At 38.2% G+C, this 13,614-nt stretch overlaps 1 protein-coding gene across 1 annotated transcript in view; it reads right to left on the reverse strand.

Moving 5' to 3' along the window:
• Positions 1–11,022, reverse strand: part of prkar2aa (protein kinase, cAMP-dependent, regulatory, type II, alpha A) — a 41,085-nt gene extending 30,063 nt beyond the window's left edge. The window contains exons 1-2 of the mRNA XM_014995130.2: positions 10,375–11,022; positions 8,162–8,433 (exon numbers count right to left, since the gene is read on the reverse strand). Coding sequence (XP_014850616.1) covers positions 8,162–8,399 — 238 coding nt within the window. The 5' untranslated portion in view covers positions 8,400–8,433; positions 10,375–11,022. The remainder of the gene's footprint in view (positions 1–8,161; positions 8,434–10,374) is intronic.
• Positions 11,023–13,614: the final 2,592 nt, after the last annotated feature.

Below are 13,614 nucleotides of genomic sequence, written 5' to 3' on the forward strand. Positions count from 1 at the left end.
GTCAATTCCATTCAGTTTATTTTTGTAAAGCTGGAAGATATGTTTTATTTCATACTTAAAAATCTAAACCTTTATATTTTATTTAGCTATGTTAAAAAAAGAAGAAAATTGTACACTTTTATTTAGAGATGGCTTTTTTGGAGGTGAATACATAAGTGAAAATGAGTCCACAGAATAATCAACATTTTAACTGGCAGTCATTCTTCATCATATCTTTGTTTGAAACTTATTCTGAAATAAGAACAGACAAAACTATCAATTGCTCTGCTGCACAGCTTCATGTCAGTGCTAAATTATTTCACCTCTGAAAAATCCAAAAAGCTTTTGCACCTCTGGTTCGAAGTCTAAAATATTTAGAATAATCAAACCTGATCACTGATAATTCATCACCTAGATGATGTTTTTTTTTTTTTTTACCAAAATATAAAATAAATAAAAAGTAAGTGGAGGAGCCTATATGGATTGACAACCTATTTTCAGAATTAGAAGTATTTGAAATTACACAGAATTGTTGGGATCATATTCTGCTCACTGTTAGTTCAATGAGAGCAGGCAAAGTACATTTATTTGACAATATGATATCAATTCAGCTAATGTAAAAAGTACACTACTAAATGAAATTAATATTCCCAACTAGCCCTCAGGCGGAGGTCAGTTTCAGAGCTTAAATAGAGGTGAAGCTGAATTTAATTTGGAAAAAACATTAGATTTTTGTGCAACTCTGGAGTTTGTGATTACCATAAAACCAAACCACAGTGTTGTGGATCCAACAGTGGGGTGATGGCCACCAACAAATGAATTAAGTTACTACACTCAACTGTTTTGTTGGGAAAAGAGGAAGCCTGCCCACTCCAAGGAGCAATGAAGCACAGTGCAGACTCCCTCCTAAAGGCATGTCACATCCTACCATTTCCTCATTTTTTTTTATAACTCCACCAAAGATGCCCAAGAACAAGATGAGGAAGTAACAAAGTTCAAATGATCTTTATCAGTGAATATATGCATCACGTACCACAAGCTCACGTGCTTCTATATTTGATTCATCCCTTTTTCTCATGGTTGATTTATGATTGTGTGCATTGCGTTTTATTTACTTGTAATTATCTTATTTAGCTCCTTCCCTTTATTTAGGCATTGTTGAAATTTTGCCCCTTGCACAGGAAGCTCCGTCGGCTTTAATGAACTCCTGACCGCAAGGAAAAAGTTGCAGCTGTGTTTATGGGAGAAGAGAAATGATGCATTTAAACAGTGAACAGAACAAAAGGACTTAATTGAGAAACAACATACTTAAAGTAATCATTTCCTTGTGGCCCACCATCACGACAATAAAAACACCAACATATGATACTTGCATAGATTAAAATAATGAAAAAAAAATCCCAGAGGTACTTTGAATTGATCCAGGCTTTAAGTTTGCTGATCTTATAGCAGATAACTTTAGGAGCTGCTTAAGATTTACTTGCATTCTGAATAAAGACAACCCAAACCACCTCCAGTATGAGAGCATACTGAATTGGCTGACAAGTCAAAAATATTGAGCTGTTGCTGACAAGTTCAGAACTCCAGTAGCATCACAACATGGCAGGAAATGAGTCATTCTGACCACCTTTACTGTAAAAAGACAAAGACAAATGTGTTTGGGGCCATTTTGGATTCAAGACAACCAGACAGGAAGAAAAAAAAAAAAAAAAAAGGTAAGCGCATATTCAAACTGTGACAGCTCGTTAGTGGTCTAGTTAGCTCTACAGACTTGGTGACACATTTTAACAACACCATTTAATAAAATTTAAACAGGTCAGTTAACTTGTCCCTATAAAAGTATTAAACAAGGTGGCTGGCATAAGTTAACGTCGCCTGTTTGAATATTAGCAACTTGCTGATAGTCTAATCACGGCTCCGTCTCTCTGCAAACCCAAACTATTCAGTCGGATAGGAAACGGGCAACACTGAAATGTGAAGGTCAAAATAACCAGCATTTCCCTCCCGTCGCTACTCTGTTAAATAATGAAGGAATTAGCAGCTGTGGCAAATTATAAATTAAATATGTAGTAGATGCAATACTTTAAGGTTAAACCGTTGACTCAAGAGTTGCATTTATTTCTTCTCTCTTTTCACAGGGCCAGACTGGAGCTGACAGAATCAAACTGTTCCAACGTAGCCTGCAAATTCTAGTCGATCAAGGAAAATACATATATAATGGCTATGATATTACTTAGTATAAAAGACAGATGTGACCCTTTTCCAAAAAGAAAAGGAGAAACAAAAAGTCAGTATAAGCAGTTTAATCTGTCCTAGGGCTTCCCCACTTAGTGCTGTCAGTCTGCCAGTGGGCCTGGTCTCTAAGCTAGGCAGCATAAGATTTAACAACAGGCTACAAACCCATTGGACACACACACTGCTGCATACTAATCAGGTCACCTGTTGCATAGCATTACACTGAAACCAGGCACATGCATGAATACAAACATGTAGATTCCCAAATGTATAAAGTAATGGTCCCTTTTAAGCTCACAGATGTTACCTCTGAGTTTTTAATCTCTACTGTGCGTGTGCAGAGGCATCCATAAGAACAAACAATGAAGCTCTTCAATTTTTCCAATAATATTAAAGTAACACAATTGGGTAATTAAAGTAGAAAGGCTGAATCAACAAAACTGAACGGGGCTAAAAGCAAATCGGACATTATGATGAAGAAAGAAAAACAAAAACAAAACATTTTCAGCTACATCTAAAGTAATTTTATAACTTTCTTTACTGAAACAACTAAAGACACCTATATGTACCAGGAAAAAAGGATATCATTAGTTAAGGGCAAAGTGCTAGTCAGCGCTTGACGTCAATGAAACGGTGCATAGTTTTAAAGTCTGACGATAACTGTGGCAGTTTCTTTAAATATAGGCTTGAACTTTAGGTTTGGTAGGTTGTGCAGATTGACTATACGTCAGCTGTTGTGGGGCATCGCTGTCTAGAGTTATTTTCATACATGCCACTCATCAAAACCTAAGGATTCCAGCGCATGTGTGAAGAATGGCGCTGAGTTGCTTCAATGCACTAAAGAGTTCGTTTTATATTTGCACCATGAAATACTGTAATTGGTATGAGGATTTTAAGAAGCCAATAGCATTTAGGTGTCCTTGGTGAACATTTATTTCCTCAAATAAATTAAATGAAGGCTTTCAGTAGGATTGGAATGATTGAAAGAGAATGTATTACTGTTATTAATAGAAACAGCCATGTTGCATTTGTCACAATTTCACCTTTATTCCCAGTTAATGGATTTCTGCACTACTTTGGACCAGAGTGAGCCGTGAATAATACAGCGTATAAAAATCTAAAATAAAGTAAAGACAAATCATCCTCTTATTTTTTTTTTCCAACCGCTTATGTTCAATATTTGGTCTGGGTTGTATTCACAGATCCACGCTCATCTGCCTATTTACTTAAGTGTTTACCAGTAAGAGAAGGTCTGCTGTCAAAAATAAACACCAACCATCTGTGGAGTTTTGCATACTGATGGAAGAGGGCTGTTGGGATGAAAAGGAAACACTTGGCTGGCTTCTAGGGATGTTATGCATCTTCTGCTTACAAAATACCAGTGTTTATGCATAATCACCACATACCTGAGAGGCATTTAAAAAAAAATAATACAGACGGACAGCAAAATATACCAACTGACAGTGTGAAAGATAAAACCCCCCATTATCATGTTGGTTAACATTTCCCAGTGATCTGAAACCCCCCCCCCCAGCTCTACCTGGTATTGATTACCCAGGTAGCTGATCCATCTGCATGTCCTTGTCATGTTCTGCAAACAACACAGATGTTTTCCTAATTGACAGAGAGCCTCTCTGAATACTCATTGACATATTTTTTTTCTCCAAACAGCCACTGCTTCATTCCAGCCGTCTTTCATATAAAAACACATCTAATTCATTTCTAATATCATCACTGGGACGCACTGGCCCCCCACCCCCATCTATCTCATTATAAATAGCCGCAGTCTTTTCAGTCACAAAGGTGTCCATTCATTCAGAGTTTGTCTAGACACATATGCACTGCTAAACTGATACTACGCAGACCAGCTCTAAGAAAAAGGTTTAACATATTAGGAAGATGGAAACATGGTGCCTGTGCTCTGGTGCTCCTAAGTATGCCTTCTTCAGGAAAGAAGATATTTATAACTCTGTTGTAAGCCAAACACATTTAGTCTTGAAATAAGCCTTTAGTGTCCAGCCAGACATATGCCAGCAGAGATGTAAAATACAATCTGCAAATATATTAAGTAAGGCAGACATTAGGGCGCCATTGTATAAAGACAACATGAAACTGTAATATTGCAAAAGTAATACAAATAATGACATTGGTTGCAAGTAACATGTTTTTACTAACTCTTCTTCTGTTGTTAAGACCAAGATGTCCAAACCACTCTGTGACATTTAGCATCTCGGCAACTAAAACCTGCATCAGTGTGTCAGCTAAGTGTGCTAGCATAGCACGCTAGTCAATAATTAATGATGATCCTGTCCTGCATCTTTTTCTGTCAGTTCCAGTCACACATAATGAATTAGAACTGTATTAAAATATATTACAAGTCAAATTACATGCAAGCTAATGTTTGCCTGCCTGTACGTTTTTTTAAGGGAGCTTAATTAAGGAAGAGTAATAAAACAAAGCCTGGAATAATAGAGAAAATTAAAACACACAAAATAACCCTGCAGCTCAAGCACACCATAAATACAAATCGGAGATTATTTTATTTAAAATAAGTTAATACACAAGCAATGGAATAAATTAATGGAATAAAGAGATGGCAGGTTTTTCAGGCAATTTTGTGCCAAAATTAAGACAATGTAATACTGTAAAAGCAAAATTCATTGGTTCATCTTGGTAGAATTTGGATTTCTGATAAGTCACTGAACAGGTAACTTATGAGGCTACTTTCCACATCAGCAACAGTGATGCATATAATGACAGTCTGATAGTTTGTACTGAAAACAAAACCTCCTTTTAGCTCAGCTTAGGCTTATATACTGATCCTGCAGTAGCTTTAAGCTACAAGAGCTAAAGAGAATCTATGCAAAAAAATGATTTCATGCTTTCAAGAGTACAGTGTACTAACCCCATCTATTTCATTTACAGATAAAGCATTAAGCCAGTGCTCTCTCTCACACACACACCAGTTTCCTGCGGTGCAATCTAAAGGTTACGAGCACAGTGATGAATCATCAAAACTGTAAGCGGCCGACGAAGAAGAAAAAAAAAAAAAAAAAAAACTGGCAAAATTTTTGAATGCGAAACATAAAAAGTATCATACACATAGTCACAGCTCCAACCAAACAACCTTTCAGAGAGCAAATTGATTCTGAGTTGCCTGAAACATCTTGCAACAACTATGTCTTTCTTAAACAAAGTGTCAACACCCAAAAGTGTGATTGGCCTACTTACAGAAAGCCTTTGAGAGACAAACACTAGATACCTCTGACATGCTTTAAAAGGGGAGCGATGTCGCTCCTCCTCTAAACCTCTAAACGAGAGCATCTCAGTCGTGCTTTCAGGAACCTCAAACCAGAATAGGTTAGGAAATCCACAATAGGCTTGAAATACACATTTTATTCTTTATGATGGGTAATGCACTATGAAGCTGTTGAGATGCACTTAAAACAGAAAGGTGATGATACTCATCAATGCAATGATCCTTAGAGCAGTGTCACTGAGTGCTGCAGAGTGCGATTAGCTTAAATGCTATAGTTCTGCAGTACTAAGGAGTTTAATCACTTTAAAAAAGATGTAATCATTTAGTTTCAGTGGCAACTGATGAGGTAAAAAAATGCTTATGAAAGTACAGGTTTTTAAATGTAATACTTACAGTTTGACCCCAATTAAATGTGCATGTTAATTTCTACTGCCTATGATTACCTCTAAACCACTTCACTAAGAAGGCTTTTAATGTAAATAGTCTTTTTCAACAGATTTTTAATTTTTTTACTGCATGTTTGGGCCCAGTATCTCATAGTAGTTTAATTTTTTTTTAAAAAGCAATTCTTACCAGTAACCAGCCCGTACATAACAGTAGAACAGCAAAAAACAATCCAATTAGAACTGATGAGCTTTAGTTTTGGTTTCAAAAAGATATACAATTTGTAGTTTATTAATACTTTCCACATACTAAATACAGACGACACTGAAATATTAAAAGAAGAAGTAGTGTAGCTAATAATGCACATATTTATGTTTAAAGATTTGTTTTCAGCAGACCTGTAATCTTCACATCCATTGGCTAATCCAGTGGTCTTTCAAACAGCACATGATTTCTTTCAACATACAGTCCTGTGTGCCTCCACGGAGCCAGAATCCTCTGGGAGCAGCACACACTGAGGCCTGCTTGGATAACTTAATGCCATGGAAGTCAAGAGTGTAACCTCAAGCATTTAGTGTAAAGCTTCCTCCTCAAGCATGACTGTATCTACTCTAGGTTTACTGGATGAGCTGTATGAGTACTGCTGAGGTTTATTCAGGGCACACAGAGGTACAAGAGCGTTGTGACGTCAGTAGAATGGAATCTGAACTGGTGTGAAAAAGTCAGAATACAATAATGTGGTTTAACAAGCACACACATGTTCACTTATTAACTCAAAGGCAAGAAGAAACCGAAGATGCGCATGTGTGAATACACACTCACTCTTCTCTCGGTTAAGGTTACAGCTGTTAGACAGCAGCCAAACTGTGTGAGAATAAACAGAATACATAATCTATCTTGTTTGTACCAGACTGCAGCATCTGCCAATGCTACTTTTACCTGAAATAACATTTACATAAGAGACGATGGTTGACTCATAAAAACATGTTGAAACTAAAAGTTTACAACTAAAGAGGCCAAAATGGGTGTCCCAGAACCCGTTCTCTCTGAACGTCATCATTTACAATGCCTGACAGTCCAATCTGTCAAACATCACATCATGCCCTCACATCTTACTTTTATTACCCTGTTAGTTGTGCTTTAACATCTATTGTAAATAGCCTAGTGCAGAAATAGAGCATTATAAATCAAAACTTTGTAGAAAGACGACAGCAGCCAGAGCTGAATTTCTTTTGTGCGCTGACAGACTTGGATAATAAATCTTAATTTTCAAACAGCCATAAAAATCCAACATTCGCTCCAATTCACTGCATCCAATGTTGATTTGGTAAAAGAAACAAAAAAAAACAACAACTCTGCAGCCACAATCACACTTGCACCATTTAGACAACATTAACCATTAACTTGCAGATAAACTGCTTCACTTTTTTTCCACTGCACACCTCCGAATTGCAGAGGTTCCCCAAATAGATTCAAGCACCTACATGAACTGTAAAGTCCCATTCACAGCATGGGAAGGCGATTAGATCTGGGCCATACTGCTCTGAAGAGAGCTGGGCTATGGAATGGCTTACATCCTGTGCCAGTGTCTCAAACACAGGGGAGTGATGCACCAGAGATGAGGCTGTGTGCAGTGTGGGAACTTCAGGGTCCCATTAATCCAGCCTTCAGATGTGCAAACACGCAACCTAAAGGCCACATGATGTGCAGTTCTTCCTTTTCTGAAAACATAGTAGGAGGAGGATCACAATAGAGCTGCATCGATGTAAGGAATCAATCTTTGAGCAGTGTTAAAAAGGAGGCTTGAACGCAGGTCTGAAAAGACACAACAAACCGACTTGTTTAAAAAAAAAAACCCCAAAAAACATGACAAAAGTCTAAAAAGTTAAAAGCACTCACAAAACCACAGGAATTTACTGCAGAATTTTACCTTGAGTGCTTATGTAGTCAAGCTTTTTCCCCCCCTTTCACAAATTCTTAGAAAATAAACATCTAAAGACCCTGAAACTTCAAAACATGAATAGAATGTGCAAGTCTGATGACCACAAAGACAAAAAGGATGAAGAACATGTCAATTAGAAGAGTGACAAGTAAGGACTACAATCCCAAAAAGTCAGCCAGAAAAATATTTTCTATAAAAATATGATGGGCATTAAATACTAAAGTAACCCATCTCTCAAAAAGAGAGATTCAGACACTGCTTCAGGCAACACATTCTCAATTCATCTCCTCATGGAAACCCAAAATACTACATCTGATTTTCCTCAGACAAACCCGTCTAACAAAGCGACAGCATCAACTCACGTTCAAAGTCGGAGTCGTCGTCTTCATCATCCTCGCCGTTGGACTCTGTCTGCATGGGCTCCCCATCAAACACCACTCCTTTCCCCGGTTTACCGGATCCATCCTGATTTCTGGAGTCCCGCAAACGGGTGAAGTACTGTACAGCAAAATCAACCAGGTCTGTTGGCCTTTGTCGCAGCACCTCCACGGTGTAGCCCTGTAGCAGTTCTGTCAACCCCACCGGTATCTCAATACTCATGGCTGTGTTTGACTTGTTGGTAGCTCCTAGATATCTAAAACAAGATGAAACAAAAAGACATGAACGTTGGATTTTAAGCACTGCTGCCTAGGATAATTTCTTGGCATCAGTCTGTGTACAATTTATTAAACCATTTTCAGGTTTTAAACTTTGACAAAATTATAACCGTTTCTTACACCGCTGTGTTTGCGAAAGTACACAATATGTCAATGGCATAGGTTTAAGTTGAAAAAATAAGGATGTCCTGAACAAAGGTGGTATATAAGATAAAATCAAAAATATTTCAAACTTGTCAAAAAAGGCCTAACCAGAAGAAACTAATCTGTTCAACCCATATGTAAACAATGAGTTTGAAGAAACCACACTGCGGGCAACTTCTGCCAAAACCGAAGTAAAACTTAGGAATGGTTTTTAAAATACAAAAGCACCCTTTTATCATTAAGGACAGAGAATGTATTTCTTTTATATTTAGAAAAAGTTCATTCCTTTTCTAAACAATGTCTGCAGCCACATTGAAGTTGGCGACTGTCATGCTGCAGCTGTCTTCCTTATCACCTCAATGCTAGTCGAACTGGATTTTTCAAAGAAAATACAAGACCTGAAAACACACGAGGCGGTACAATCTGTCATCAACGCCGTTGCTCAATTCACAGCATGATGCAAAATCCTAAAAGCAGTCTCCACTGTTTGTGTAGCAACTCAACTTCACTGTGGTAATATGGTTGTTTTTGGATATGAAAACACCCCCACCAAAAAAATGTTTTGTTCCCACAAATAAACATTTAAGTTTTGAACTTGTTTTACAAGCTAAATCTCTGTTAGCCTTTCACTGCAACAGCACATCCATCTCCCAGAGTCTCACAGAAAATGGTTAAGTTATTATAATGGAAAGTAAAGAGAAAAAGCAGGGGTAAGAAAATATGGATAAACTGTAACAGCATATCATAATGTTTCATAATATAGCAGCTACACGTTTTTCTAATATTGTTCAGTCCTAACCAGAAGTATCTCTTTTTTTTTAATTACCATCTTACTTTGTGGTGTATTGGGAACCACAATGCTGCCTTTTGGAAAACACTAGATAAAATTGCTGCTCCTTTCCATTAATAGAGAATAATAGTGACAACCCTAATGGTGTTGGCAAAATAATTTTTGTGTGTCGAGGACTGGCACGTGGTGTGGTCTATAACAGCCTGGTTGTTGATTGAAACAGATGTGACTTGTAATTTCAATACAATGCATGCCTGTTAAGGCTCACTAAGTGATGACAGCCTAGCATGACAAAAAAAAAGGAAATTTTTTTTTCCTTTTTTTTTGCACTCGGGCTAAAGTTTGACAGCCAAAAGGAGAAAGCATCGCGCAGCCTTTTGAATGCAACAGAGTTTACCAGCCTTGTGTGACACTGCTACAACTAAGTGGCGACTTTATCTAAAGCTGAGCTGAAGAACACAGAGTTCTCACAGCTGCAGGCGGCAGATAATGAGTTTGCTTAGGGATGGACACAAATTCACTAAAACTGGTTGGGTTCACACAAATACGAGTGCTTTGGATCGTCTGAAACTGAGCTGTCAACTTGGGTGGGTGGTCGGCTCAGAGCAGCTAGCACAGCTAGCTAAGCTAATACTACTGGCAAACAGCTGATTTAGAGCTAAACAAACAACTTAACCAAACTGGCTGGTAAGCGTTGGTTAAAACGTGATGCCTGTATAAAGTGCAAAGAAGCTAAGACTGAAAGACTGAAGTGCTGTTTCGACTTAAAGCTCATCAGTGCTAAGCTGTCATGCTAGCTAGAGAGACGACCCCCCCCTTTTAGCTTACGTTATAGTATGGCGCACTGGCTGTGGGTGCTAAGCCACCAGAACAGCGGCAGGCAGGATAAACGTTACCATGCAAGCGCTGCAAGTTGTGTTGGACAGGTCATGTAAGCCGTTTAACAAGCCACTTTCACGACACCAGCTATGTATGAGTCACTTACGTTCACAAATGTGTCTCCCCGGCTAAACAAGCCAGTCACCTCCTCCTCAGTCTTCCTTGTTCTCGCTCTTTATTTCGCCTCTTCTTTTTGAGCCAGTCCCTTTATCAGTATTCCTTCATAGAGAAAAAAAGAACACTCTCCGAACGTAAAAACGGCCAATTTCCGTTAGCGCCACCTAACTACGCTAACCTTTGAAGGGGCTAATCTCTCCTGCCAGCCAGGTATACAAGGATGCTAGCCAAGTTCAGAGGAAGCAAAAATATTATAGTTGTCTTCACCGCTGCAGCCCGACGTTTACGCACACGGTGAGGGTGGGACTTAGTGTGGCAGTAAGGCTAGCTGGCGGGCTAAGTGGCTGATGCTGCTAACTAGCAAACGCTAGTTTTCCTTTGGCAACTCCGATCTCAGCAAGACACGGAGTCAGCTGCTACGGCCAGGTGACACAAAAGCCTGCTGCGAGCTCACCGTTCACACCGTAGCACCACACCTCTATTATTAAAAGCTGTCCGAAACACTGAAGAAAAAAACGCAAAACTTTTAAGGTAAGTTAATTTATAAAACGGCTAATGACATGGGGGGGGGGAAACCCCTGCTAAATTAATAGAAAGCAGGTCTGCAACCCCCTGACGAGGTAATCCTCAGCTCTTCACGCACGGATGAACCGCTGGTTTCAGAAAGCGTGAGAAGGCGGGGCTTCTCAGACTGGCAGAACGCAGAACCAATTAAAATTAGGAATGATAGCACCACAGCCAATTGCATACAACCATGGAAGAAAGGGTGGGATTGAAGGCAGAACTATATTTGTACACTCCAAAAAAGGCCGCACCCACAAAGGTGGCCTTGAGAGCCTGACAGAAATGTTAAATCATATTATAATTGAAGAACTTTAAAAGTGGACAAAGTAAAATCGATCTACGAGAAGTTAGTTAGTTCATTAAGGCTCCCATAAAATAATCTCGATTTGATTCAACTGAAATAACCTCAAACTCTAATGTAACTTATATCTAAATGAAAAACCTGAATGAGTATGGTAGAAAATTTTCCACCGTTTTAAAATAAGTTAGATGTGTTTTTAAGGTAGTTTATATTTGACCAAATTTAAAAAGTGAAAAACGACAGCCAAGGTTGCAGGATATGGAAGTTTAACAACAGCATGCATTTTTGTTTCGACAATATAAAAATATTACTAATATATTAACTTCATGGCCATAGGACTACAGATTAAAAATACTATTTCATAAACTTTTATTTCATAAATTGACATGTGTTTTATTAAGCTGTTCTGTCCTCTTTCAAGTAAATAAATTAGTTAAAATCAAATTCAAGCTTAATGTCATAGCATTCCAAATAGGTGTGTGCATGTCTACTTTGACTTTAACGACGGTCACTCAGCATGACCTGTGCCTTGGAAAAGTATCTCAACCCTTGAAATTTCTTGCATTTTGTCAAGTTATATACATTCTGGGAAAACAGTTGGAGACTGCAGGAGACTTGCAACCTCCATTGTATCAGCCAGAGATACAATGAAATGGTTTAAGTTAAACCATATAATTGTGGAAACCCAATTTGAAATGTGATGTTGACAAACTATTCTGATTGACTTTAAGCTATTTCGAACAGGCAAAATTTTCAATTTCTAGATGTGCAAAGACATGGGCGACTGAATACATACACACACCATTTATCCATTAATGTGAGAGGAAGGGTAAATCCTGGATAGCTTGGAAGTCCATCTCAAACCAACACAGAAACACACATGACAAAAAAAAAAAAAAAAAACACAAAAAAAACATGTATTCCAAGAAAAATTTAGAGATACCAATTAACCTAACAGCCATGTTTTTGGACTGTGCGGGAAAATGCCAGAGTATCTGGAGAGAACCCATGAATGCTGAAAGTCTGCAGAGAAATACCCCTGGATGGGACTTTAGTCCAGGACTTTTTTCTGCAAGGGAACAGTGCTCCACATTTTCCTTTTTTTTTCCAGGTATAATGTTAAATTTTTCTTAGTCACTTTGTTGTAATATGACATATCTTTAGTTGCAGGACTACTGATGACTCTTGTTTTCCTGTTCACCTTTCTTACCTTAGCTTTCTCTGATTAGTTGGTTAAGTCTTCTGTTAAGAGTTCGTAGACAGAAAGAGGTCAAAATGCACTCAGGTCACCAAGGTTCACTTAAAAGATACTGCAAACTCTCCAGTGAAGTTAGTTTGCAGTAACCCACTGACTCCAGTCAATAATGCATTAGCCGCTCTTCCATCTCTATCTCTCACCTTCTATCTGTCACTGAGGTAAAACTGTTGCCATGGTCACAAAGAACCCTTATTTAATTCCTTGAGCTGGTTTCTGATTGGCTCATCGCTGTGTTTTTAACTAACATGGGAAAACAAGAACTTCAGACTCCCCCTGCTGGGAAAATCAACTTAGTAAAGCACAACACACCACAAAAAATGACACTTATTGTAGAAATAGATGTTTATTTAACACAAATGTTTGAGGGAGTGCTCTCAAAATACACTGCATAGTCAGTGTAGCTTTGCTCATTCTAACGGATAAGATGATGGACTGTTGAAACCAATTGGTGTGAAATCTACTGACATAAAAATTAAGCTCTGCACTCCTCGTGGGAATGCATTTTTCTGCATGTTGAATTCCTCGTAGACCTACAGGAGCAGGAGTTAGAGGCAGTGCATCCTTCATATTTAGTGAAAGACTAAAATCAACAAGAGTGTGGATTCAGGTCATGGCTTTCCTCGAAGTGTTTCCCCTTTGAGAGTTACAGCTAATGTGGTTCCGGCCAATTCCAAAAATGACTCAAAGAGAGCTGCAAGGCCTACATATTCAGAGTGAGAGGGACGCGGAAAGAGAAATATGGGACAGAAAGCAAAAAAAAAAAAAAAAGAAACCATAAAAAAGAGTGACAACAGTATTATTAAGCACTGATATTGCAATATAGCTAACTATGTTTAATGATGTTAGATTTAAGCAACGACAATACCCATAGAGGATGCATAACTAAAACATCAGAGCACAAAATAATAGGTATTTTGCTTATGAATGTCAAGCTACATGCTTTAGAGTGTTTGACGTTTTGTGACAAATTGACCTCATTATTTTCACAAAAGTAAAACCAAGGCCACACCCAAAGCAAATCTCTGAATAGATCCCACGTCCATTCATGTATCGCATGTATGAATTCAACAAGCAGCACATTCATACAAATAGGCTGAGGGTTAATT

Source organism: Poecilia mexicana, unplaced genomic scaffold, assembly GCF_051168715.1.
Source record: "Poecilia mexicana isolate PSO_F unplaced genomic scaffold, ASM5116871v1 scaffold_7, whole genome shotgun sequence".
NCBI classification, from domain to species: Eukaryota; Metazoa; Chordata; class Actinopteri; order Cyprinodontiformes; family Poeciliidae; genus Poecilia; species Poecilia mexicana.